Raw genomic sequence first — 27,714 nt, forward strand, 5'->3', positions numbered from 1 at the left:
GTCTGTCCAGTGCACTGTTGACCATTTCTAGATACAACTTGCAGTATCTAAGCATTTCTAGGTTACAATACACATTTTATATACATTCTATATACAGTCATAGGTGGTAAGTGAAATCTCATAATTCAGCTCCATCACATTTTGTTTTATCCATTTGCAGAGTCATGGTGCTGGACTCGGGAAAGATCATAGAATATGGCAGCCCGGAAAAGCTCCTACAAAGCCAAGGACACTTTGCCTCAATGGCCAAAGATGCTGGCATTGAAGACACCAACAGCACGACGTTGTGAGACATGGTGATGGACTCTCTGAGCATCGACTGCTCCAAACCCAAGTCAGACTGTGAAGCGATCTATACTTTGGGAAAAGAATTCTCAACAACAGAGGATAGAATACTTGAGATGATAAGCTAAAGCGACCAATCCTGTGTGACGTCATTGAATTTATAGTAACGGGTGACGAATACTAATCGTAGCATTGTCCATGCGACTTCTTATACCTTCTTGGATAAGGTTGTGGGTACTTGGCAGTTTTTAAGGCAAACCTTTGGAATTCTTTGAAGGTTACTTTGTATCTTGAAGGACACTGAGAAAATAGAAGCTAATATAAGCTTATGGGTATATTGAATAGCTCATGTCATCATATCCAATGAGCAAACCAATGGAGAAGGCTTATCTTATGGTATCGCGTGTTAAGATATGATCAAGGTGTATTGGCCGCTTTATATTGCTATTCAAGCACCATTATCTATTTAATATAATTTATCTTGTGCCTTGTGCCATATCTTTATGCTTAGCAATTTTGTATATACCGCTCCTATGCAGACCTATGGGCCATCATGGTTACCTAACCTAAGGTCAGTGAAAATGGGAGAATAATCGAAATGATGAAGTGTTGCTGGATTTAGGCATCTAAGATATTTGACATGTGCATGTGCACATATGAATATTTGTTGTACAGTTTTAAGGATTTGTATAAAATTTATAAAGTCTGTTTTCTTCCAGAAATGGCGCAATCCATGTCCATGTGCCGTATCTGATATTGCAGCTCATTCCCATTCATTTGAATGCTGCAGTACCAGACATGGCCATAGACCAGAGTGGTGCTATGTTTTTTTTTGCATCTTACACACATACACTTGATGACTCTGTGTCTGTATGGCATTGATGCAGTCTAGTGTGCAGATTCAGTGTTAGGTTATGGGGGTGTTCACACTTCCAGTATATTGCACATACTTTATATATTATTCATTGTACAACATGAAAGCTCTATAATGCATTGTATTTCTACAAATGATACAATTTGCACCATAAACCTACATATAACCCGTATACATAGTCACAGTCGTGTCTCCATTCCATATATCAGTGATCTCCAAGCTGTGCTGTAAAGCTACTGCAATGCCATCTTCTTGGATGCTGTCAGGGAATGCTGGGAGTTGTAGTTGTTGTTACAGACGAGTGATCACTGCTGTATATCTACCTCACCACATACATCAGAATGCCACATGCAGGAACAAAACCTTTACCAATAATACCCATGCTCTCCACATTCCTACATAATGATCTGTAATGTATATTGCTTATATGACTTGTATAACAGTTTACCGTCTTACTGTGCAATTGTGGTTTACTGTGTATTTTATGTACAAATAAAGAAATTTTTATTAAAAAAAAAGTTAATTCATTTTTTAATTCCTAGATTGGAATTTAAAGGAGAACTTTCACCATTTCCACCAACTCCAACACTTTGTATCCTTCAATAGACCTCGGTCCACTGATTCTGGCGCAGTTGGAATTTTTTCTCTAGCTCTCACCATTCCTGAGCAATCAGTTCTGCTAGTTTCACCACAATTATACTCTCTATTGTTAGGTGGGCGGTCCTGGGCCAGAGCAGAGAGTCAAGGACGGCCCACCTGATAGTTGCAGCACAATTATGCTCTCTGCTAACAGGAATGATTGCTTGGGAATGGAGAGGCCTATAGAGAAAATTCCAACTGCGCCAGAATCAGGGGATCAAGCCTATTGCAGGATGGAAGGAACTGGAGTTGGTGAAGGTCTCCTTTAAGTAATGTCAGGAATAAGGGGGGTAATTCAGAGACTGCCCTAAAACCAGTGAACTGTCATAGTGCCGCCTCAAACTTTGTTTCTTTCTATAATATCCTACACACACACTGCATGCTATATATACACGCGTACATCACTACAAACTACTACTTGTAATGTGTGACCTCCCTATTGTACCTTACAGCTGTATACAGGTGAGAGTTGGCAACTTGTAAATTTGCAGTTTATGAAGAGATAAGTCAGATTACGTCTCTAATTATTAACATGTAAATACGTCACCTATTACATGATCTGTACATTGGACCCCAAAGTCCTGCCCCCTGTTGGTGACGACCGGGCTATATCAAGCTAGTCACTACTTTTCTGACACAGGATGATATTGGAGATCTAATATACCCAATGAATCACTTCCTCAGAAATGTACGTTAACCTGGTCAAAAAATGGATCTGGGTGTGACATGTTGTGAAATATTACAAATGGAAATTGGGAATATTTATAAATAAATGTCCCTTTTTTCGTATCATTCTTCATTGATAATGAGCAAGATTTCCAAAAATATCTTCTAAGGGCCCATTCAGATGATCAATTGACGTCCAGCTTCACTATCCATATGGCAGCTAAGTCGGATGGACTGCACATTAACCCATTGAACTGAATGGGGTCATACAGACTTCATGAACTCTTGATACAAGATCAATTCTGTCTCCATTTCCTCTGCTGGGTGCCAGCACTCCCCAATCCAACATGGGTTTATAGTATCCTCATCTTGGAGTTCACACTTGAAATTAAAGAGAACCTTTCGCCACTTCGAGTTCTTTTATCCTATAATAGGTGCTCCTGATTCCATAACCCCCACCATTCCCAAGGAATCAGTGTAGTTAGTTTTGGTGCTAACTAGACTCCCTAATGCCACATGGGTGGTGCCAGGCAGAAGCAGGTCAAGGAGTGTGACTCTGAGAACTCTGGCCACCTCTGGATCACACCTTCTTGCCTTCTTCTGCCTAACACCACCCACTTGGCTTTAGGGAGTCTAGTTAGCATATCCAGCACCAAAACTACATGCACTTATTCCTCATGAATGGTGGGGGCTAGAGAAAAAATTCCAACTGTTCTGGAATCAGTGTGAGGGGCATATATTAAGGGATGGGAAGAACTCAAGATGGTGAAAGGTCCTGTTTAGCCACACAACTGAAGTGCACAGAATACTCATACAAGTCCTAGAGCTGCCTTAAGAAGACTCTGCAGTTATAAATAGGGTTAAAATTTAACTCAACTGTAGTCTTATAAGTCTCTGATAAACTGAGATGGCCCTTCAGTCGTGTGGAGAGCCCTGGGGACTTTTAACCTGCTGAATCACTGGATGATAACTGTTCTCAGGAGATCATAGACTCATCGCAATCCTGAGGAATAGTACTAGGAAGACTCCAGGGGCGGCCGGTGCCGCTCTCTCCACCACCAAACATGTCCAACACCTTGGATGACTACTGCGGATCGGTCTTCTGGGTAAGTTGTACTTATTGGGAGTCAGAAGATTCCAAACAGATACTTGAAAGACAGTGTGAATGGAGCCGTGACTCAGTTCCCTGGAAGCCGTAGGGAAGGAGTGCTGCTGTGTAGGAAAAACAGTGTTATACCACCAAGGGGCCCCCAATATGGACCCTCACATTTAGATGGAGGTCCTGGCGCTACAAGTTACACAGGACAACAACATAGTAATGTCATAGGCTGAACTGTGTAAGGTTCCTGGAAAAAATGGACAGGTCTATTCCAGTAAATTCTGTAACAAGTCATCTAAGACGTCATGTAAGACGCCAGGAGCCTAACCTAACACTCCAGGAGCTCTCAAGACGTCTTGCAAAAAAAAATCATACATTTTAAATTTGACAAATTTCAAAAAGTTTAAGACTGCAAGAAAATTTCTAGATGTTTGGATTTTTCTATAAGGAATATTGGAAATAAAGAATACAACCTGGGTTCCATTTTGGGGAATTCAATAATTTTTTAGTTTTATAAAACCTGTATTTTAGTATTCTGCGTCATGAACCTGAAGGATCGAGAAATGACCTGACATAGATGAGAATATTACAGCAGTGGAGGGGTTAATAGAGTCCGGACCAGGCTAGGTGACATGACACGTCCCTGTGGCTACAGACATGACTTAGATAATGGCCATATAACCAGTCACCTGAGCTTTTGACTTGCCGTGGTATTGCCAGGAGTCACCAGATTTCGCAGTCTTTCATAAGATTCATTTATTTTAGGACCTGTTCCATATTTTGCGGCCAGGGCTGAGCTAATCCCCCCGAAAATCTCCTGTTTATACCCATGTACATAGAGGTTCGTTCTTGGTCCTGACTGCTGACTGTTTCCTTCTCTCCATAGAATTCTTCTCTGCTGGAGAGACCTGATCCAGATTTGCCGATCTGTTTTGAGCAGACCGTCCTGGTTTGGATCCCTCTGATCTTCCTATGGATATGCGCTCCTTGGCAGCTCCTTAACTTCTGTCCAGCCGAGAAAGTCAAATCCCCTATTACAAGGCTGTATATAGCCAAGCAGGTAAGTCCCCGAAACTCATGGGGTTGTCCAGCCAAGAAAAACCAAAATGGTGGAAAGGAAACCGTATTCATCTTACCAATCCCTTTCCAACGCCGCCGATCTCTGTACTTGCTGCAGCAATGACATCCTGCATGGACTGGTGACTATAGCAGCCATAGATCATCATTGTCCCTGATATGGGATGTGACATATAGTATATTGTATACTGTATGGAAATGTATCCTTATGCAAAAGTTTGTCAATTTCTTGTGTTCTTTGATCTCCTAAGTGAAATAAGTTATAGAGGTTGTGTGAGAAACAGCGCCACCACTGACCATAGGTTATGTCTGGTATTGCACGGCCCCATTTAAGTGAATATAGTGTGAACTTGTACTTAGGTATATGTTTCTTTTTTCAGATCCTGACTTTATTACTTTTATGCACCTCCATTGCTGGAATAGGCATCACAATATCAGAACATATGGACGAACAAACCAGCAGTGGCTCTCACAAGATACTTCCTTTTGTTCTGTATGTGAATCCATCCCTGCACGCTGTTACCTGGGTGAGCTCTACCGTGCAAATACTGTACTAGAACAATTATCGGTCTTTTTGGTTCTTTCATCCCCCATACTTTGCACTGCAACGCTGCCTGTACTGATCATCCCCTATAAGTAATGGCTTCTGATTCCACATCTTCCTGTCCACTTAGATCTTGGTGTTAATAATCCACCATAGCAGACGGTACTGTACCCAGAAAGACACCGGAGCCCTCTTCATCTTCTGGACTCTCTCCGTTGTTTGCGGGATTTTTCCATTCCAGTCTCTAGTCCGTCTTATACTGAATGTAAGTAGTGAAAACAATTGTCTTGGCCTTTAAGGGATTTTGAGGAATTATAGCAAACTCAGGGTGGTCGACTTATAGACGCTTCAGTGCACCATATTACCCATGTGAAGGCCACCATGACAAGTATTTGGTCAGGACTCTGACGTGTGCGTTTCCTATACACTGTCCCTTCCTTGTATTCGCAGGGAGATATTCCGGACCTTCCCCGCTTCTGCTTGTTTTTCATCTCATTCGGTCTTCAGGTTCTTCTCCTTATCATCTCTTCCATCTCAGAAACCAGCGATCTGTCAAAGAAGGTAAGAAGGTTACAATGGCGACCAATATGGGCAGGAGGTTTCCTATATATCAGTGGATCTTATGTGCATGACTGTGTAAAGGGCTACCAAAGAGTTCCTCCATATTTACCATTGGGAAAAACAAGAATCACATCGGTTGGACTACTAGGGTAAGTTCAGATATGGATTGATATGGAATTTGTCTCAAATTCTGCCTGAAATCAGAAATAAGCATCCTGCACGTTCTTCGGGTGGATTACACCTGAGAAATCCCATTGATATGAATGGAAAGCAGGAAGGGTGTGGAATTTAGAATACGATGACACAGTCCTCCAAATTCTGCTCCAAATTCAGCGTTGTCGGTTTTTGTCAAGCAGAATCCATTTCTAAATTCCTGAACAGAAATTTTCTACTTGACATATTCAGCTTCAAATTCAGTGCCAAATTCCTCCATGTGAACGCACCCTTAGTGGTTTCCCATGAAAGACCCCTTGAACATGTTGGATATACATGGTAATGGAGGAGAAGTAGTCACTCAGGGGCGGCCAAATATACAATGATTCCTAGAAAAACAGACTGTTTGGTTTGGAATGAAATTTTTGTTTTTCACTATTTTCCATTCTATACTTTGTATCGTTTTTAGAATCCAGAATTAACAGCATCTTTTCTAAGCAGAATCACCTTCAGCTGGTACGACAGGTAAGTCTTCTGTATGATTCTATGGGAAAACTGTATCGAAATTTACCCGGAACATGACATGACCATGGGTTGTAGTGGTGCCCTCTCTATCGGCACAGTGTGGTCAGTAGTCACATGATGGGTGACCCCTGTACATCTTGTATATTCCCCTATGCACATTAGATAGTTGGCCTGTCCCTCTGAAATCGGCAGGTTTGGTCAACTTTTCTCTAATGTGTATGAGGCCATGACATGTTGTCTCAGTATGGTCATTAAAGGACACAAGAAACCTTTAGTCATGGAAGACCTTTGGGAACTGAACAAGGAGGATCAGACTAAACACATCTGCGAGGCCTTCGACAAAACAATGAAGACGGAAGTGGCTAAAGCAAGGAAAGAGCTGGAGAAACGCAGAAATAAGAGGAAACAGAAGGATGGCGCCATTGAGATGAATGGGCTGAGCCATGCACAGAGCCAGGACATACTGGTCGGGGTAAATAACTATATCACATGTACTGAATATAGAGATATGCTATGCCCATTGGGATGTACCCGCTAAGCCAGTTATACCTACTCCCTTTAAGGCTGGCTTCACATTGACAGATTTAGTCCAGGAGATAGGGACTGGATGTCAGCCCTATTCTTCGGGGCTGGACCTTGGGCCATGACTAGGACTCCTCGTATTGTAGGTGACTGTTGATGGATTCTGGATTCTGGATCGGGATTGAGTCTGGGCAAGTCTGTCTATCACGGATGGGATTTGGTAGATCCCAATGGGCATGGGAAACCCTAAATGGCTTATCCAGAGTTAGAGAAACATGGCAGCTTCTAAAAACTGTCCCGCTCCTGTCCGCAGGCCACGTTTGGTTTTAGAACACAGCTTCAAGTCATGAGTCCTCAGCTGCAATACCGCACACAACCAGTGGACAGGAGTGGCTCTGTTTTTGGAAGAAATCATGTTTTATATATATATTTTTTAACCTTTTCATTTCCTGCTTTATTACTCACTTCTACTTTTTGTTCCTTTCTAGGACGAAGATAAGAAAAAGAAGAAAAAGTCTATATCTGGAACGTCTAAAGATCACCCCAAGTCTTGGCTATTTAAGACCCTGATTAAGACTTTCTCCAGTAACCTCCTTCTATCCGCCTTCTTCAAGCTCATTCATGACATCCTGGTATTCATCAGCCCCCAGATCTTGAAGTAAGATATAAAGTGTAACTCCAATTTTATTTTCTTTTTTGCTGTTGTTTTGAGGAGTATTTGGTAACATTTTTGTAACCTATCTAACTTCCTTTTAATAGAAAACAGGCAGTAAAGTTTCCACTCGCATGTAATCAATGCAGTATGGTACAATTCACTTAAACAGGACTGGTCTAAGATGTCATACCAGACACAGCCACTACCAAAAGTGTGGTGCTTCGTGCCTAATAAATATTGAAGAGAACCCCGCACATTTTGTAGCACCATAGTCCCTTCAGATCGGCAGTGTTGCTGGAAACAGACCCCACCGATTGGGAATTGCCGTCCAATCCTAGGGAATATAATGTATGCTATTGCTGATTTGCAGGCTGATGGTCTCATTCACATCCAATCTTGAGGAATATCAATGGAAGGGGTTTCTTTACGCCATCTTGCTGTTGGTAGCAGCTATAATCCAGTCGTTCTGTCTGCAGCAATATTTCCAGGGTTGCTTTGTCCTGGGAATGAGAGTCCGTACAGCACTAACTGCTGCGGTGTACAAAAAGGTGAGTATATACTGCAAATGGGTCATAGAACTGTCATCACATAGCCTCAATGTTACCTTATGGGAAATAATGTTGTGTTGTCGCAAAAGTTGGAGGCCATATTTTCCATATTTTCATGCCCTTGTTATGGGATTTCGTCATCTCTTTAGGCGCTGACTGTTTCCAATAAGATTCGAAAGGAGTCAACAGTGGGAGAAACCGTGAACCTGATGTCGGCAGATGCCCAGAAATTTATGGATCTGGCAAACTTCATTCATCTCATTTGGTCGTCCCCGTTTCAGATTATTATTTCTGTGGTGTTCCTGTGGGCAGAGCTGGGGCCATCGGTCCTGGCGGGACTTGCAGTGATGGTCCTCCTGATACCGATCAATGCCGTCCTAGCTACTAAATCAAAGACATTCCAGGTGAGAGTCTCCTCTACTGCCAGTCTAAGGAAGTGCTACAGAGAAATGGTGCAATGGGTGCACCTGCTACACAGAACTAGCGACATGTACAAGGGCAAGATGACCTTCGGGTTGGCATCATTCACCCATTACTGATATTGTAATACCTAGGACATGCACAACTAGTCTCTCAGAATGCAGAATGTCCATTTCTGGTAGAACTTGGTTATAAGTCACACCTGGATCTCACTTTATTATTTGTGAGCTTCCAATTCTTAAGTAAGCTTCTGTTGGGACGAAGGGGGGGCTGGAGATTTTGGGTGGGAAAACAATAAACATAAGACCTTACCATTTAAATCTACGTTATTACCTAATGAGAATGTTGCCTTTAGGGAGTCGCTTCCCATCCGATTTGCAATACTGTATGATGCATGTATATATTGAATGAATGAAATGTGTGCAGAATGTGGATGTTACTGTTATAGGGGTACTGTGTCTTGACTTGGGCCTGTTCTTTTATTGGGAAGGGGTCCGGTCGTCGGTTCTTTGGCTACCTCTATAGTATATATAAATGTGCAAATATGTCTTCTGTTTTGCAGATGAAAAACATGAAAAATAAAGATAAACGGTTGAAAATAATGAATGAAATTCTGAACGGTATAAAGGTGCGGATTATTATTACATCATGTGTGATATGGAGCTTTTGTGTGTCCATATTTGCCTCCACCATCTTGGCTGCCATATACACTTCATGTCCTGTATTGTCTTCTAGATCTTGAAGTTATACGCCTGGGAAGCTTCTTTTCAGAAACAGGTTCAGGACATTCGTGAGAAGGAGTTAAAGGACATGTTGCGCTTCGCTTATCTGTTCTCTGTGTCCCTGTTTGTATTCAACTGTGCTCCATTCCTGGTAAGAACCTGTCACACACGATGATGGGTTTTGCCCTTCGCATGGCCCCTGGTCCAGTTCCATCACCACGTGTGCTAACATTGCTTCTCCTTGGAGTCCCCCATGTAACAGCACAGGGATTGGGATTTAATCTGGGCAGGCTTGGCTTGATACAAATAGATGACATATAAGCAGAATACATTTAATACAATTGTGTCACTTGTTTTTGCAGGTGTCGGTCGCGAGTTTTGCCGTCTATGTGGGCTCTGATCCAAGAAACGTGCTGAATGCAGAGAAAGCTTTCACCTCCATCTCTCTATTCAATGTCCTGAGCTTCCCCCTCGCCATGCTGCCTATGCTTATCTCTAACATGGTGCAGGTAAGTCCTGAGCTCCTATAGACTGCGCAGTACGAATGCATTCAGAAATGGAAGGGTTAACAGTTTATTGTTGTCTATTACCAAAATGAATTTACCAATATTTGGAGGCGGAGTCCTGGAAGTGATGATCCGGCCCCCACAGTCATAGTCCTGATCTCAACATCATCCAGTCCGTCTTGGTTGACATGAAGAGACAGACGGATTGGAGCAAATCCACATCCACAGAAGATCTGGGCTTAGTTCTGCAAGATGGCGGCGGGAACAACCTCGCTGCCGGGTTCTGCCAAAAACTGTCTGCAAATACCGAGAACCAATGGAGGGCAAAGGTCTCCCCAAATATTGATGGGATTTACATTTTTCTTCATTTACTTTTCATTTTGTTAATTGATAAAAATAACCTATTAACCCTTCTATTCCTGGAAGCAGATAAATACAATGTCTACTAATAATTAATGGCCCTTATTACGACATAGGCAAATGTATCCTGCGCCCGGCTGGAGAAATACCTGGGAGGAGACGACTTGGATAATTCCGCCATATGCAATGATCCTACTGTTGGTAAGAAGAAAATTTTCCAGACCTGAGGCATGTGTGTTCATGATATTAAGAAATTCATTGTCATTCACAGACGCTGCTATCCAGTTTTCTGATGCCACTTTTACCTGGGAGCCGGGCATGTCTCCTGCAGTGAAGAAGTAAGGCGGTATTATATGTATAATGTCTACTACATGTAATATAATGGATGGTCCACCATGTCATCCAGACCCTATGGATTATGGACATCAGTCTTGTGTTAGATATTCCTCATATCAATTGTTGACAGCCCTGTCCGTATGTTCTTCTTATCTTCTTATAGTATCAGCCTGGATATCAAGGAAGGTCACCTGGTTGCAGTAGTTGGTGGTGTTGGATGTGGGAAATCTTCTTTTGTTTCTGCGATTCTTGGAGAAATGGACCACGTCAACGGAAACATCAACATAAAGGTATAATAGATCCTTGAAATACTCTAGAACCCTGGAATACTCGAGAACTCTGGGATACTCGAGAACCCTGGAATACTCGAGAACCCTGGAATACTCGAGAACCCTGAAATACGCATCTTCTTACTAACGTAATCTTGTATCTCAGGGCTCTGTGGCCTACGTTCCTCAACAAGCCTGGATCCAGAATGCCACGCTGAAGGATAACATCTTGTTTGGGGCACCGCTAGATGAAGCGAGATACCAGCAGGTCCTAGAAGCCTGCGCCTTGCTTCCTGACCTACAGATACTGCCCGGAGGGGATTTGTCAGAAATCGGAGAAAAGGTGATCTTATAGTTCAATAACCAAGTTGTAATGTCAACTAGTGAGTGGTGTAGTATATCACTACATGATATACAGCACAAAGACTCCGCCTCCAGAGAAACCATAGTGTTACCGCCCACTTGGCTAATAGACCCTAATCTACATACACCGTATAAGGGTTTATACCTTTGGGCTAAAATACTCAGGCTGACATACATCATCTGATCAGAGCGGTCATTGGATTTGTCACAACTGGTGACAGGTCTACTTTAATAGCAATATTCCATGACATTGTATTAGTATACGGTGCTATTATACAGGTACTGTGTGGCAGTATTTCAGTATTTTGCTTTTCCTGTTAAGCTATAACATATATGAGTCTAACAATGGTAAAGGTTTTTTGAGACATTTAGCACAATTTTATGTAGGCTTTGTTTGCCAATATTATTTGAACACGGCAGGACGGTATTATTACTACAATATGGTGCGGTATTCTGTTTTTACTCTCAGGACAAAGCTTTTGTATGTGCCTATTAGGACCTATGAACATCAGAGAGGGGTTCGGGCTTAGGAGCTTCTTAAAGGGCACTGACCATAATATGCTGCTCAATATTCTTCTATTCTGTAATCCTTTTTCCAAAATTTACATCCCATAGGGAATCAACTTGAGTGGAGGGCAGAAGCAGCGTGTGAGCCTGGCCCGAGCGGTGTATCAGAATACAGACATCTACATCCTCGATGACCCTCTCTCTGCGGTTGACGCTCACGTGGGCAAACACATATTCGAGAAGGTGGTCGGCCCCAATGGGTTACTAAAAAACAAGGTACCTACAGCCAATTTGGCTGATATCAAAATTGCTCTGCTGAGGTCAGGCAGGTGACAAAATGGCAAAGAGTCGTGCCAATCCACGATCATTCTAAAATTCTCACATCTTGTAGCATTGGCACAATTTCCGCTTCTTGTACTTACCGTACCTCACCTCTTCACAGACCCGTGTCCTGGTCACGCACGGTGTAAGCTTTCTAAAGCACACCGATGAAATTGTGGTATTAGTGAACGGCAGCGTTACCGAAACTGGCTCGTACAAAACATTACTGGCCAACAATGGAGCTTTTGCAGAATTCCTCAAGACGTACGCTAAGCAGGACCATAACCAGGACTCAGAGCCTACAGGTAAAGACCATACCAGACATTCGGTTTGTGCTTGGATATCGGACACAGGGTGGGATTTACCAAGCTTCACTTGCTTATCAGAAATGGTCATTGACTCCATCTGGTTTTCCTGTACAGTGCTACTCCGTGCAGACGAGGAGGAGGATGGTGAAGGACCTATAGAACAAGCGACAGAAGTAGCAGAAGACATTGTGACCATGACACTTAAGAGAGAGAACAGTCTGCACAGGAGGAAGCTCAGCAGGTGATTTAGGATCTGGAGACATGGAGGATATGGGGTCATTGTAGTATTACAATATGGCAGCGATTGTGGCCCTCATCTAATCTCATCTACATTATATCTTACAGCATGAACGGAACGTTAAGGAGGTCACTGAAGAACATAACCAAGGTCAAAGGAGAAGACCAGAAGAAAACCGCCAAGGGTCAACAGCTTATTGAAAAGGAAACGGTGGAGACAGGGAAGGTACATTGGACATTACCCAGATTCTCCCTTCTTACTTACCAGTTACACCCTACTGACCTACTACAATCTCAGGAAAATGTGGTGGCCACAAGTACATGTCACAAGCCCCTACAACCTGTTAAATGTTATATATTTACAATATTCTCTAGCAGACATGGGGTTAACACTCTACTGACATCATAGTCTTATATTTTGGGTGCATGGGTGCGGTTAGATTAGACCATTTTAGAAATCTCCTTACATAGCTACAAGATGGAAGGTAACACCCACTCTCATGAATATAAATGAGGAAGAAATACACATGTCTGGGTCTGTCTTTGGGAAGACCAGGGGAAGACCAGGAGGTCTGTCTTTGGGAACACCAGGGTGGGTGGTCCAGGCAGATGGACATCCATGGACGTCGTAACCAGCCCAAGTCCACCAACCAGATGACAAGCATGAACCAAGCTGTAACTACAAGATATCCAGATGATTTAACTTCTCTGAAGATGTAAGCTATTGACAATTGACTGATATTTGTGTTATTTGGACATTTTCCCTGTTCCTGTGTTTTCCTTCAAGATATTAATAAACCTCTACACTGATTTATAACAAGCTGACTTCTTCCTATCGTGGACAAGGCCAGGTCCGGATATTTAACAGTGGACACAAGTCTCACCGGCAAATACAAGATATTTAACAGTGGCGAGCCAGCACGGTCGTTTTTTTTCCTGTTTTTCTCGTTCCGTTCACTTGCAATTAAGGGGGAAGAGAGGAGTATTTTGCAAGTTGTATGAATTGCAAGATTCAGGAAGACTTCGAAAAAGAACTTATATTGGTGAGATACAGATGACTGTTGTACGTGTTATATGATACGGAAGCCTGTGTGAGGAAAGCCTGTGAGGAAACACAGAAGGACCACAAGTGCCAGACGTACTGAGACGTTCTGATGACAGGGACCAACTGTTCCAAGGACAAGCTAAAGGTGAAGCTTTCTACAGTGGTGAGTAAAGATTTTACTTTTAAAGTATGGAAAAATTTGAGTCATTGTCTAAAAAATGTAACGTTGAGTTTAAAATTGTGGCTAGTGACAATTTAGCGAGTATATGGCAAGATTTGTATACACAATGTGAGCAGGCAAATTCTAAGATTGAAAATAGAATTTGTTCTACAAAAGAGAAGCAGGTATTTAGGAATATAGCTTCTTTGGTAAAGATTTTTAATGACATGGTAACAGAAAAGAAATTAAGTAATAGTATGCATAAATCTGTTCAGACAGATGAGAAATCTCAATATGTTGATAAAGAGCACCATGTGGCAGTAATGGCCATAGATGGTGAGGAACAAATGATACAAGAAACTAAATTGAAATTAAAATCTCAGGAATATTTGATCAGTCTGAGTAAAGCCATTCCCACATATGATGTAAAGATCCATGTGTGTAGAAACTCAGAAATTTTTGAAAGCCATGCAGAGAAATTTGATCTAAATATTGAACAGAGAAATAAACTGTTTAAATTATGGCTTCCTATTGATTTTACAGAACGTTTGTCTGCAAAAATGTCTTATGATAATGAGTCAAATGAATGGTTAAAAGACAGTGATGTGGAGAGATTAAAGAAACTAATCTGGTGCACTAGAGGTGACAGCGTGCCAACACCTGACATACTGAATGAGATAAAGATTGGCAGAAAAGAATGTACATATGCATTCATGTCTAAATTTGAGAGAACATACAAAACTGTCATTCAAAAGGTGAACTCTTCATCTATGGTGAAAAGTTTTGTTAAAAAGTTCAAATTCTTGGATGCAGTCACCCTTGCCAGTGCGTCAGATAAGAAGACTTTATTTGAAGCTGCTAGTTTATTGGACATGGCCAGAAGACATCAGAAACATATGTCAAATGTAAATCGAGTATGTCCAAAGCAAAAAGCAAAGCCTATTAAGAGACATCTGTCAAATCATGTTAAAGTGTCCCCTATTTATAGGAGGGAAAGTGACAAAATCTATGAGAAACGTAGGAAATTACATGTTGCATATAAACCATATGCCATGCAAGAAAATCCACAAATTGAAATTCCAGTATTAACTGAAATTAAAGAATTGCAGCCAGCCAAATCTATTGAGTATCTGCAAAAGAATGTATCTGGGAATGTACCAGTTGTCTCCAAAATGTCAGATCTTCCCAGTAACCAAGAGGAATTTGAGCTACCTAATATTTTTAGGAAAAGGGCAAGCTTGGCATTCTCTAATGACCTGGTGGAGTTATTGTGGGATGTGATTGACAGGAAGGTCAGGGGTCGAGTTTAAAAGTATCTCTGAAGGAATGACTGTCTATTGAGTATTTACTTATGTACTATCTGGCTATGTAAAGAGAAATCCCTTTTACATGAGGAGAAGTCCAATGATCAGGTATAACCCACATGATTATGTGATAATGTTTGTAAAATAATCCTAATTATGCTATTGTGAATAATACTATGGATCATATTATTATATATATACACACACATATAGGAGGAGAGCCTGATGTGTGGTGACAGATTTTTGTCATAGTCCACTCTCTGGATGCAGAGAGAGGAGGAACATGTTATGTACATTATATGAATATGATCAAATAGTACTAGGGATCCATAAAGTTATTAAATTTTCCATTGGTTAAAATCATTATTGTATTAATTTGTTTTTTGCTAAAGTTTATCTATTTTTTCTCATCAGATATAGATATATGGAAAAATGGATCAGTTCAATCAGTGATGTCCATTCATTCATCATTCTTTCCTTCTAGCTAAAAGAATGCATGGAGTGTCTAACGATTAATGAGTAAACAAATTAACATGGTGTGACTAATAACAATGCATGATAAAGTGATAGAAGTTCTAACTTACCTCAAGCATGTTTTTCAATAGTTTCATGTAAAGTCCATGTTTTTAGGATTTTCAAGTTATAATCCATTTTGTTTAAAGGCATGCAACTAGGCATGGAGCTCTTACTTACTGTGAGAATAAGTGTTCGTTCATGTGGTCAGTTGATTGACAGCAACACATTGTGACCTGTGACCCTGATGGGCTGGTCAGTATAAGTGTTATGTGTGTTATGTGTCCACTCGTATATACAACAGATCTGTGACATCACAAATAGGCCTAAGAAAATCAGGATGCATCCAACAAGGAAAAAAGGAAAATATATCCAACAAAGAGACGTCTATTTTCTTTCTATTTTCTATTTCTTTCTATTTTCTATTTCTATTTTCTTTTTCTATTTCTTTCTATTTTTTATCTTATATGATCCTCTATATTAAACTGGGAAATTAGCAAATATATTTGAAATCCATTGAAAGGAACCTCATATGTTTATACCTACAGGAAAACCAAGTGTTTAAGTCACATGAGCTGAGGAAAGGTGACAGATGAACTAGGGTGAAGGTTATTTTAGTTTGTGAATATTTTGTAGCAAAAGAAGAAGCTTTTGAGAAGATACAGATAGCTCTTCAATATATTTGTTCAAACCTGACAAATAATAAAGGTTTATTGGGGTAATTGGATCATGGGATAATAAATATATTAGTTATGGTGGAAAATCTAGTTAGCTATAGCCAGTATTGATTTATTGTATTATTATTGATTATGTATTCTTACATGTACACACACACTTGCATACACTTACACACATCAACATCTACAAACATTGGGAAAACAAACATTGGGAAAACAAACATTGGGAAAACATAAGTGTCTTATATGCAAATAAGATAAGCTAATCATCTTCATGAAAGGAGAAGTATAATATCATCAAAGGATATGGGATATCAAGAGTAATAGTCTCTGGTTTATTCTTTAAACTTCTGATTATAGGATGTGACATATTTTGAAAAGTTTATGTTTATATACTTATTTCATATATATGGTATTCATATACAGCCAGTACACAAGAATATATACAGTTAAGTTTAAGACAGAGACAAGAGTGTGTTGGCACAAGTGTTGTCTCTATTCTTGGTATTGGAGGTATCTGAAAGGTTAAAAAAGGACACAGGAGTCTGTGAAGAGACGAGGTGTTAAGAGGAAACTTTAGTCACATAAGTTTTTATGAATAAAGGGTTAATATTGTGTCTCAGATAAAGAACACAATGATATTTAATAAAGTAATGTTCAAAATAAAATTATTTCTTATTAAAAAAGGTAAATAAAGTGACTAAACTTTAGGAAAATGTATGATTAAGTATGATAACACATTCATATAGGAACATATGTTTAGTATAATTGGTGAAAAGTTCTAACTAAAGAATAAATATAGTGATTGTCTATAGAATGGTAATTAATAATCACATTATATGTCAAAGTCATGTTGCAATTTGTCATCACAAGTAAAGTACACATATATATTCATGCATATAGATATAAAGATATATGTTGATATATGATGTTTACATAGATAATTGTATCCAAAGTACTATTATCTGATTATCTGATAGTTTGATAAATGTATTGAATATCAATATTTTACAAGTCAAATATAAATATTGATACAATATAAAGAGAAGTATGATATATAAATGAATGGTATGGTACACTGTGATATTATAGTTTAGTAAATTGCCTAATTTGGCTTGGTTATTAGGGAAGGAAAACTTATCTTCAATCAAGTCCAAGATTATGATAAAGTTTGATATCAAATGTTAATAAAAAGACTTTAACAGTTACAAGAAGAAGATGTGCGGGAAAAGACAAAATCTGAAGGTATGATGCTATATGCTTAAGCTTATGCCAAGGACTGTGTTTAAAAACTATTACTGGAGTTTGGAACCTTTGATCAGCGGATGATTGGACAGATATAAAGACGTCCTCATCAATGTTTGGTGGAATCCTCTCTATTTCAAGACTTCAAGTTGTTTGGTGAGCAAAAGGGTTGTGAATGATAAAACCCGAATACAGATATTGTGTATCCAAGAGACTGAGATTCCAGGACTGAACCTTACTGACAAGCAGCAGGGATGATGTCAGAATTCACACTTGCCTTGCTTTTGCAGTATTGCTCCAGAAGTGTCACATGATTCTACAGTGACAGGTGGTCAAGGTGATTAGCAAAGGAAACTCCTCTACAGTCTATGTCTTGGTAAAGTGAAACATAACATATGGACTTTGCTGTTATATCAATATCTTCACAATATGAACTTTAATGGACAATGTTATAATATCTGCACAACACGGAGGAAATCTAAAGGACTTTAAGTCAAGAACTACATTTGTGGTAATAAGCCTTCTATTATGACGGAAGAAGAGATGACCAGAAGACCAGACGATGAAAGAAGAGCCTTCATCAGGTGTAGGTTAGATAGTGGATCAAATTGTTTCCATCTTTGATCACAGTTTACCATAACATACCATAACGTTTACTAATGTCAAAATGTATCGCAAATTGATGAAATTATTATATGGACAATTAATGAAAATTAAGTTCCAGTATTCAGCAAAGAAGAAAGAAGATATAATCTAATTGAATGAATATTGTTGTATGGTATATCTTGAGAGTTCAAACAGATATTTCACTCTCAAAAGGGGGAAATGTTAAATATTATATATTTACAATATTCTCTAGCAGACATGGGGTTAACACTCTACTGACATCATAGTCTTATATTTTGGGTGCATGGGTGCGGTTAGATTAGACCATTTTAGAAATCTCCTTACATAGCTACAAGATGGAAGGTAACACCCACTCTCATGAATATAAATGAGGAAGAAATACACATGTCTGGGTCTGTCTTTGGGAAGACCAGGGGAAGACCAGGAGGTCTGTCTTTGGGAACACCAGGGTGGGTGGTCCAGGCAGATGGACATCCATGGACGTCGTAACCAGCCCAAGTCCACCAACCAGATGACAAGCATGAACCAAGCTGTAACTACAAGATATCCAGATGATTTAACTTCTCTGAAGATGTAAGCTATTGACAATTGACTGATATTTGTGTTATTTGGACATTTTCCCTGTTCCTGTGTTTTCCTTCAAGATATTAATAAACCTCTACACTGATTTATAACAAGCTGACTTCTTCCTATCGTGGACAAGGCCAGGTCCGGATATTTAACAGTGGACACAAGTCTCACCGGCAAATACAAGATATTTAACACAACCTCAGTCAAGTGCCCTCTATGAACAGCGCCAATAGGCTGCCCCTCCTAAATCGTGTCAAGACACTGATGGTCACATCAGGGGTTAAAAAACTCAAACTTAGAGGAACGTAAAAGTGGTCAGCTCTAGAAAAATGTCCTTTCTGCTGCACCATTCTTGATAAATCTCATCCACTCTCTCTATATTTTTCCCCCAGGTGAAATTCTCTCTCTATCTGAAGTACCTTCGAGCAATGGGATGGGTTTACGCGTTCTGGATATTTGGGACCTACGTTTTGCAGAATGCTGCCTATGTTGGACAGAATATTTGGCTCAGTCACTGGACGTCAGACGCTGAGACTTATTTTAATCAGACCTATCCGGCCTCTCAGAGGGACATGCGGGTTGGTGTGTATGGAGCCCTGGGGGTGGCACAAGGTAAACTTATTCTATTTGTTTAGAGAGAAAAAAATACTATGTAAAGGGTCGTCTTATAAAGATAAATCCATGACTTATGCCCTTTTAGGGCTTATGGATATCATAGAGAGAGTCGCTATTTAGACACCCCAGTCCCATGAACCAAAATTGTCTCATGTGGTCCATGTATTACCGCCATTTGTCTATTTGGTGGCTGCAATGGAAATAACTGGCTATTTGCTGGGGCTGTCAAGACCCGGGCCGAGGCTCCTTTCGATGCCCAGACCGTCGCTCCTTTCGAGGGCGGGACTGTGGTTACTTTCGAGACCTGGGCCGAGGCTCCTTTCGATGCCCAGACCGTCGCTCCTTTCGAGACCTGGACCGTGACTCCTTTCAGAAAGCTGTTGCGTCTGATGAGACCATCCCAATAACCACTACTGTGTGTGAATATACTGAATGAAGGAATGAGTTGTATATATATATATATTTTTTTTTCTCTTAGGTATATTTGTGTTCCTTAGCTCGTTTCTGGCTGCTGGCGGCTCAGTGCGCGCATCGCGGCTGCTCCATACACAACTCCTTCGTAATATCCTGCGTGTTCCTATGCAGTTCTTTGACACCACCCCAACCGGACGCATTGTCAACAGATTTGCCAAGGTCAGTTCAGTGATTTTTGCATTCAGGTTCAGAAGCTTCAAGATATGTAAAACTGGACTGCTCTAGACAACGTGAAAAACAAAAAGTAATGACATTATGTTATGCTTTTGTAGGACATCTTCACCGTGGATGAAACCATTCCCATGTCATTCCGTAACTGGCTTGACTGCTTCTTGGCAGTGATCGGCACACTGTTTGTGATCTGTTTGGCCACACCGATTTTTGCCGCCGTCATCGTACCATTGGCTATTCTCTATTATTTTGTCCAGGTAGACATTTGGCTCATGGTGGCTCCTATGGATTAGATTTCACGCTCATTAACTTATTACTTCTATTGATACACGACTCTTAATGGAATCGTCCTTGTGTCTTTAGAGGTTCTATGTCACCACCTCACGTCAGCTGAGACGTCTGCATTCGGTCACAAGGTCGCCCATCTATTCCCACTTTGGGGAAACCGTCTCTGGCCTGTCAGTTATTCGGGCTTATGGACATCAGCAGAGGTTCCTCCAGCACAATGAAGACACCTTAGATATCAACCAGAAGAGTGTCTACTCCTGGATTGTCTCCAACCGGTAAGGAATCTATAAGACTTGGGAGTTATTGTGATACTTTTTGATAATCCGGAGGAATCTCTAGTGATCTTCTCATGGTGTGACCCTGTCTACAGGTGGCTGGCCATTCGTCTCGAATTTGTGGGGAACCTGACGGTGTTCTTTGCTGCGCTCTTCGCTGTGTTGGCTCGCGGCACAGTGGACAGTGGGACTGTTGGACTATCCATTTCCTCAGCACTCAATGTAAGACAGAAAAGCCATAATAAGATACATATAAGGCTTTACTATCCATACAACAAGAAGCAATATGGGTTTCCCTACTGTTCCTCCACCACAACATCCATCCCAGTCCTTGTTTACCAACGCTATTTCTTGTTTTATAGATTACGCAGACCCTGAACTGGTTAGTGCGGATGACGTCCGAGCTGGAGACCAATATTGTTGCTGTTGAGCGTGTAGATGAGTACATTAAAGCAGAGAATGAAGTACGTCCTCAGCTCGGCTAGCACTATGCAGACCTGGGGTTAAAGTCTGTTTATATCGATCACCTTTAAATGATATGCCCTTAGCTAAAAATCCCTGGCACTGGTCCTAGTGGTTACATTTCTGCAGGGCTGTAGCCATAGGGAATGCTGGGGTAACAGTAACACCCAGGCCCTGGTCCCGGATGGGGGCTTATAACCCTTCTACCTTATATTGGGTGTGGCCCCGTCATATAATCAGCATCAGGGCCCAGGGGGTTCTAGTAGATTACTATGATAACTCTGCAGCCATGTGGATGACAATGGGGCCCCTTATCTGCTGGGTGCAGTCATTGTCATTTGGTACTATATAGCATAATGTGAATGTTGTCTATACACCGCTGTAGACCTTAAACTTTTTTTTCTACGATTCAGGCAGATTGGGTGACTCAGAAGCGCCCCCCACAGAACTGGCCAGATAGAGGCGTAGTGCAGTTTGTGGACTACAAGGCCCGGTATCGCTCTGAATTAGACCTGGTTCTACACGGGATATCATGCACTGTTAACAGCATGGAGAAGGTAACGTGTGATACATGACTGATACATGACAATGTTATATACTAGTCATGCAGAAAGAGTTCCATGTGTCGCGTGTGCTCAGCTAGAGGAGGAGGATACAGATACTTCTAACAGGTTATTCTGCTTTATCTAGTAGAGAAGGAGACCCTACCTACATAGGGATATCTGCTAAAGGAGGAGACCCTACCTGTATTGGGTCATCTGCTAGAGGAGGAGACCCTACCTGTATAGGGTTATCTGCTAGAGGAGAAGACGGGTGACTGTATAGGGTAATCTGCTAGAGGAGGTGACGGGTGACTGTATAGGGTAATCTGCTAGAGGAGGAGACGGGTGACTGTATAGGGTTATCTGCTAGAGGAGGAGATGGGTGACTATATAGGGTAATCTGCTAGAGGAGGAGACGGGTGACTGTATAGGGTAATCTGCTAGAGGAGGAGACGGGTGACTGTATAGGGTAATCTGCTAGAGGAGGAGACGGGTGACTGTATAGGGTTATCTGCTAGAGGAGGAGACGGGTGACTGTATAGGGTTATCTGCTAGAGGAGAAGACGGGTGACTGTATAGGGTAATCTGCTAGAGGAGGAGACGGGTGACTGTATAGGGTAATCTGCTAGAGGAGGAGACGGGTGACTGTATAGGGTTATCTGCTAGAGGAGGAGATGGGTGACTGTATAGGGTAATCTGCTAGAGGAGGAGACGGGTGACTGTATAGGGTTATCTGCTGGTTTCCGATCCTAGTCTAAGCATTAGACACCCAGTTTACTATTTGCTACGGTTCTGTCTATATATATGAAAATAATATTTTAACAATGACAGAACTGCTGGACTGCAGACTCTGCAGTGAGGTCCACAAGCCCCAGGGGGGAGGGGCGGCCGTGTGCCTAAAAGGCTAACCACCAGTTAACTTTACTGGCAGTGGTATTTGAGCGGTTCTGGTGTGAACTAACCGAAAAACTCTCACTAGTTAACCTCACTGAGTAGTGCACCTGTGCAAAGCCACTGGGTGAAACTGAATGAAGCCTTGCACAAGACCTCTGCTAAAACACAGCAGAGGGATAGGCACTAGTACAAGCTTCAGCCTGCTACATAGGAAAGGCTGTCAGGGGTTAAACGTCACCCCTGGTCAGTAACACAAAGGGCTCCTAAACAGCTTTGGAGCAACAATATAAATGGACAGTTCCATTAGGCTATCTGATTCCCCCTGGCAGAGCCAAGGTATCCTAGCTTAGATCTCTGACCTGACAACCTGCCATTCACAGGAACCTAGCCCTGACCTCCTGTCTCAATTTTAGTTAAAGTGTGAGCACCGGGCGGGTGGGCATCGGCTCACACTATATAAAGGCTAGTCCCCGCCCAACAGGGGCGGTGGCATGACATCACCGATCATGCTCAGTATGGCCAAAATGGGACTTAGCCTCTGAGCGGCTCCAAAATGTCTGAGCATGCTCAGTGGGCCGAAAGCTGGACTTAGACTCCAGACACCTCACTGCACAATGCCGAGGGCGAGGTTTGGATTGGCCCGCAGGTGGCGCTATGCGCTGGACGGGAAGCCTGCGGGACCCCATCCTAACACTATTACACCTATTGGTACTAGATATTACCTCCTTATTTTTATCTTTACTGGAGTAAGTTCTGGTTTTCTCTCTAAATGTAGACCAAACATTTTTATCTCAGTGACTGACGCCTATTGATGGATTCGGTGCACCCTACTTGACCCGTTGGACACATTGTTCTTGCTTTTGCCACTTCTTGCTTGGATTACTGAACTCCAGACTGATACTTGTCACATATTCAGACTTTTATAGACACTTCACAATCATGACTGAGGGGAAAAAATTGGCTAAAACTCCTCCTAAATCTGGGGTAAGGGTTTGGTTTCAATCGAGTCAGACTCATCTATCTCTGCATCTGTCCTCAGGTTGGAATAGTTGGACGGACGGGAGCGGGAAAGTCTTCGCTTACTAACTGTCTCTTCCGGATCATCGAGGCAGCAGGAGGGAAGATAGTCATTGATGGTCTGGACATCTCCACCATTGGCCTCCATGACCTGCGCAACAAACTGACTATAATTCCTCAGGTAATTCACTAGATAACCCGAGCCAGCATTCATGGTTGAGCATAATGCCTGTCTCCGTATAGATCAGCCCATACATTGTGTGTAACAAATATAGTCATGGTCATCACTGTCATATCTACAGTACCCCTGAGGGCCTCATGAGGACGGAGGGTTTATGTGCATGCTTGTCTATCGCCCTATTCTTTTCATAGAAGTGAATGGAGCTGTAGCCAACACCTCTCCGTTAACATGGGCCTCTCATGAGCTCATAAGGGAGGTTTTAACCCCTTGGATGCCGCAGTCAAACATGACCGCAGTATCCAAGGGGTTCCGTGATGTTGCCGTCCCCCTGGCGTGAGATCGGGCGTGCCGGTATCTGTAGTATGCAGCCTGTGGTCTGGCTAGTGACCCCAGGCTGCTTAGAGCCCCCCCGTTACCTCGTGATCCTGCCAGTACCTTAGGAAGTCAGCCTATGCGTCTGCACCGGCTATCGTCCTCTATACACTGCAAGACACAAGCCGTCTGTATCTTACAGTGTATAATACAGAATCAGTGATGAAGCCATCACTGATTGAAGTGTCTTAAGGGGACATGTGAAAAAGTAAAAAAAAAGAAAATAGAAAATGAATTATATAACAAAAAACCCCTAAAAAATTAATAAAAACAATGCATACTTGGTATCATCACGTCTGTAACAACCTGTACAATAAAACTGAAACAAAATTTAATGTAAAAAGTGAATGTCGGGGAAAAAAAACTGAAAAAACCCACCAGAAGTAGCTATTTTTTGCCATCTCACCTTACAAAATATGCTATAAAAAGTGATCAAAAATTCATATGTACTACAACATAGTACAATAAAAAGCACAGGGGCTCATCAGGGGCTATTAAGGGTCCATTCACATGGAGTTTTTTTGGCGCTGATTATGACGCTGAATCAGCATCAGAATCCATATGGAAAAAAAGCCTCCCATTGACTTCAAGGGCTTCTTTTTCAGCGCTGAAATTCCACACCAATTTCCTCCCTTAGACACAAGCGTGTGCTCTATTCCTTTTATTCACAATTAACTATCTGTGTGCTGGTATTACACTCCCCATACTACTTAACCATAGGACATGGCCTTTTAGCGCTGCGCTATGTAATCCACCACCATCCAGGATTTGAAACATATGGTAGCTGTTAGTGTTGATTCGAATAGTATTCAAAACTATTTTCTGAATACCTCGCTCCCATAGGAATGAATGGAAACGGACGAACTGCACGGGGTTAAGCGCCGGCCGCTGGTGTGCGGCCGCTCCCATTCACTCCAATGGAGCGAAGTATTCGAAACTATAGTTTCTAATACTATTCGCTTATCTCTAGTAGTTGTCATTACCACTCACAAAATACCAAAATTAGGATTGTTTCTACATTACTGACACACTCCAGAGAAGGGTGGAATTTTTCAGGGCGCTTTGTACTTGTGATAGCACGCCCGAGGCTGTATTATGTAATGGGATCTGGGTACATCCCATGAACAGTTTTTTGACCTGGTGTGTCTCCTATATGATCCAATATTTTGTATGCTGGCATATGCGGCATTTTTATTTTGTACTTTCAGTAGAGGCCAAACACCTCAAATAAAGACAGCGTTGTCATACATGTTCACATTTTTCATATTAGTGGACTTAGACTTCAGGCGGGTTCACACCTGCGCCCGGTCTCCACTTTCAGGTTTCCGACTTCTGCCCGAGAAACTGGACAGGGGGCAGAAACCCATTAACTTCAATAGGCGTGCAAAGTAACCACGGTGAGCGTTTTCTGCCTCTTCGCAGCTAAACCATTTTATTTTTAACCGGACACAAAGTCCTGCATGTCCGATTTTGTGTCCGGTTAAATAAAACGGTTTTGCCGCGGAGAGGTACAAGACGCTCACCGTGGTTACTTTGCAAACCCATTCAAGTGTATGGGTGTTACGGTTCTGTGTGTATATATAAAAATAATAATTAACACAAACAGAATCGCTAATCTGCAGAGCCCTGCAGCGAGGTCCACAAGCCCATACGGGCAGCCATATGTCTGAATATGAACCACCAGTTAAACTGCACTGGCAGTGATGTTGTGCGGCACCAATGTGAACAGGCTGCAACAGACTCTCTCCAGTTAACTTCACTGGAAAGCGTGCCTATCTATAGCAGTTGAGTGAAGCCAAATGAAGCCTTGTACGAAGCACCTGCTAATTACAGCAGGGGAACCAGGCCCTAGCACATGCTTCACTCTGCTACACAAACAAGACTGCCATGGGTTAACTTCACTCCTGGTCAGTCACACAACAAACTCCTTAACCTGCTAGGAGCTGTAATGCAATTAGACAAGGAATAGGCTTACTGATTCCCACTGGCAGAGCCAAGGAATCCTAACTTGGTCCCTAGACAGCTCGTACCATTCACAGGAACCTGGCCCTAATCTCCTGTCTCAAGGTATTTCCAGTCAAAGTGTGAGCACCGGGCGGGTGGGCATCGGCTCACACTATATAAAGGCTAGTCCCCGCCCAACAGGGGCGGTGGCATGACGTCACCGATCATGCTCAGTATGGCAAAAATGGGACTTAGCCTCTGAGCGGCTGCAAAATGTCTGAGCATGCTCAGTGGGCCGAAAGCTGGACTTAGACTCCAGACACCTCACTGCACAACGCCGAGACCGATGTTTGGATTGGCCCACAGGGACCCAATCCTAACAATGGGTTTGAATACTGACTGTTGGGTTTCCGTTTCCTGTCCAGTTTCTCGGGGCAGAAGAAGGAAACCTGCAAACTGGAGACCGGGCACTGGTGTGAACCCGCCCTTATAGATAATTATTTGTTGATTTATAAAAATGATAATATTCCTTGATACATTCCTTGAGGGGTGTAGTTTCTAAAATGGGGTCACTTTTGAGGGGTTTCCACTGTATTGATACCTTAGGGGCTCATCACATGCGACATGGCACCTGAAAACTATTCCAGCAAAATCTGACCTCCGAAACCCCAATAGCTCTCGTCCCATTCTGAACCCCACCATGTTCCCATACAGCAGATTATGGCGACATATGGGGTATTGCTGTATTCAGGAGAAATTGTGTAATGAACTTCGGGGAGCTTTTTCTCCTTTATCCTATTGTGAAAATGAAAAAATTTGGGGATAAATTGACAGTTTATTGGAAAAAAAAAAATTAAAGGATGATTAAAAGATGCCAGTATAAAGCAGAGATATGGTGGATAATATTTATTCATGTATTTGGGTGGTATGACTGAAAAGCAGACAAAGGCAACAAATCTGCGTCCGAATCTGACCAGTCTGTACAACTGCAAACTGCATCACCTGAAAGCAGAAGAAAGGAAGAAAACCTGCAGAAATCACCAGAACACACCAGACCCCCATGTGCTGATAAGATTGTATTCACCCGCCCTAGATTCAGCCTCTCCCCTCCTGATGTGCCTGATAACAGAGGACAATAGCTTACATGATATATATATATATATATATATATATATATATATATATATATATATATATATATATATATCGTAAGAATAAGAGAGACCCCACAGGAGGGTGAGCAGATCAGTGTCAGCAGGTTGTGGAATGAGGATGAAAATCCTCCCTATTATAATATTACTGAGCTGCTGGTATTTGTTGTCCGCTGAGGAGGTGATGGCTGATCTATTACTGGTAAGAGAAGGTTGTTGGGTGACTCTTATAGTGCGCATCTAATAATCCGGAAGGAAAGTGTGAACTGAACTGTGACAAATACAGATCATCTCCGGGAGAATACAATCTATTACTATCTGTTATCAGCCACTTCAGGTCAGGGTGAGGCCGACTGTAGGATTCTCTGTTATATCAGCCACATCAGAAGGAGAATATCATCTATTACTTTCTTTTAAGAGTCCTTTTCAGACTGTAGTATTGTTAGGCCCTCCTGGTGCACTCTAAGGGCTAGTTCACACGGGGGCAAGGAGGCGGACCATACAATGGTGATCTATGGCGACCACTAGCGTTCTTTTTTCCGTCGACTCCGGAAGCCGCATCCGTGACGGTCGTAGCAGGCGGGTTTTGACCCGAGAGTGACGGGGCTCCCCGCGTCACTCTCGGTGCCAAAATCCGCCCCACTGCCCCCCATGTGAATGAGCCCTAACACCCACCTGGTCAGTTTTGTA

At 41.9% G+C, this 27,714-nt stretch overlaps 1 protein-coding gene across 3 annotated transcripts in view; it reads left to right on the forward strand.

The window, feature by feature from the left end:
- Positions 1 to 27,714, forward strand: part of ABCC2 (ATP binding cassette subfamily C member 2) — a 48,785-nt gene that overhangs the window by 16,107 nt on the left and 4,964 nt on the right. For 2 of the 3 annotated variants that reach the window (XM_075257614.1, XM_075257615.1), the window contains exon 32: positions 161 to 1,613. In XM_075257614.1, the coding sequence (XP_075113715.1) occupies positions 161 to 290 (130 nt within the window). In that variant the 3' untranslated portion in view covers positions 291 to 1,613. Of the gene's footprint in view, positions 1 to 160; positions 3,571 to 4,449; positions 4,624 to 5,020; positions 5,168 to 5,314; positions 5,450 to 5,634; positions 5,746 to 6,367; positions 6,424 to 6,666; positions 6,896 to 7,433; positions 7,604 to 7,970; positions 8,149 to 8,297; positions 8,553 to 9,130; positions 9,197 to 9,303; positions 9,442 to 9,652; positions 9,800 to 10,272; positions 10,358 to 10,427; positions 10,495 to 10,655; positions 10,783 to 10,927; positions 11,105 to 11,739; positions 11,908 to 12,073; positions 12,258 to 12,374; positions 12,502 to 12,605; positions 12,724 to 19,030; positions 19,251 to 19,731; positions 19,887 to 19,999; positions 20,156 to 20,261; positions 20,462 to 20,556; positions 20,684 to 20,823; positions 20,926 to 21,336; positions 21,481 to 23,398; positions 23,558 to 27,714 lie in introns of those variants that run through there. The other variant, XM_075257616.1, reaches the window with a different exon arrangement.

The sequence above is a fragment of the Leptodactylus fuscus genome, chromosome 10 (assembly GCF_031893055.1).
Source record: "Leptodactylus fuscus isolate aLepFus1 chromosome 10, aLepFus1.hap2, whole genome shotgun sequence".
NCBI classification, from domain to species: Eukaryota; Metazoa; Chordata; class Amphibia; order Anura; family Leptodactylidae; genus Leptodactylus; species Leptodactylus fuscus.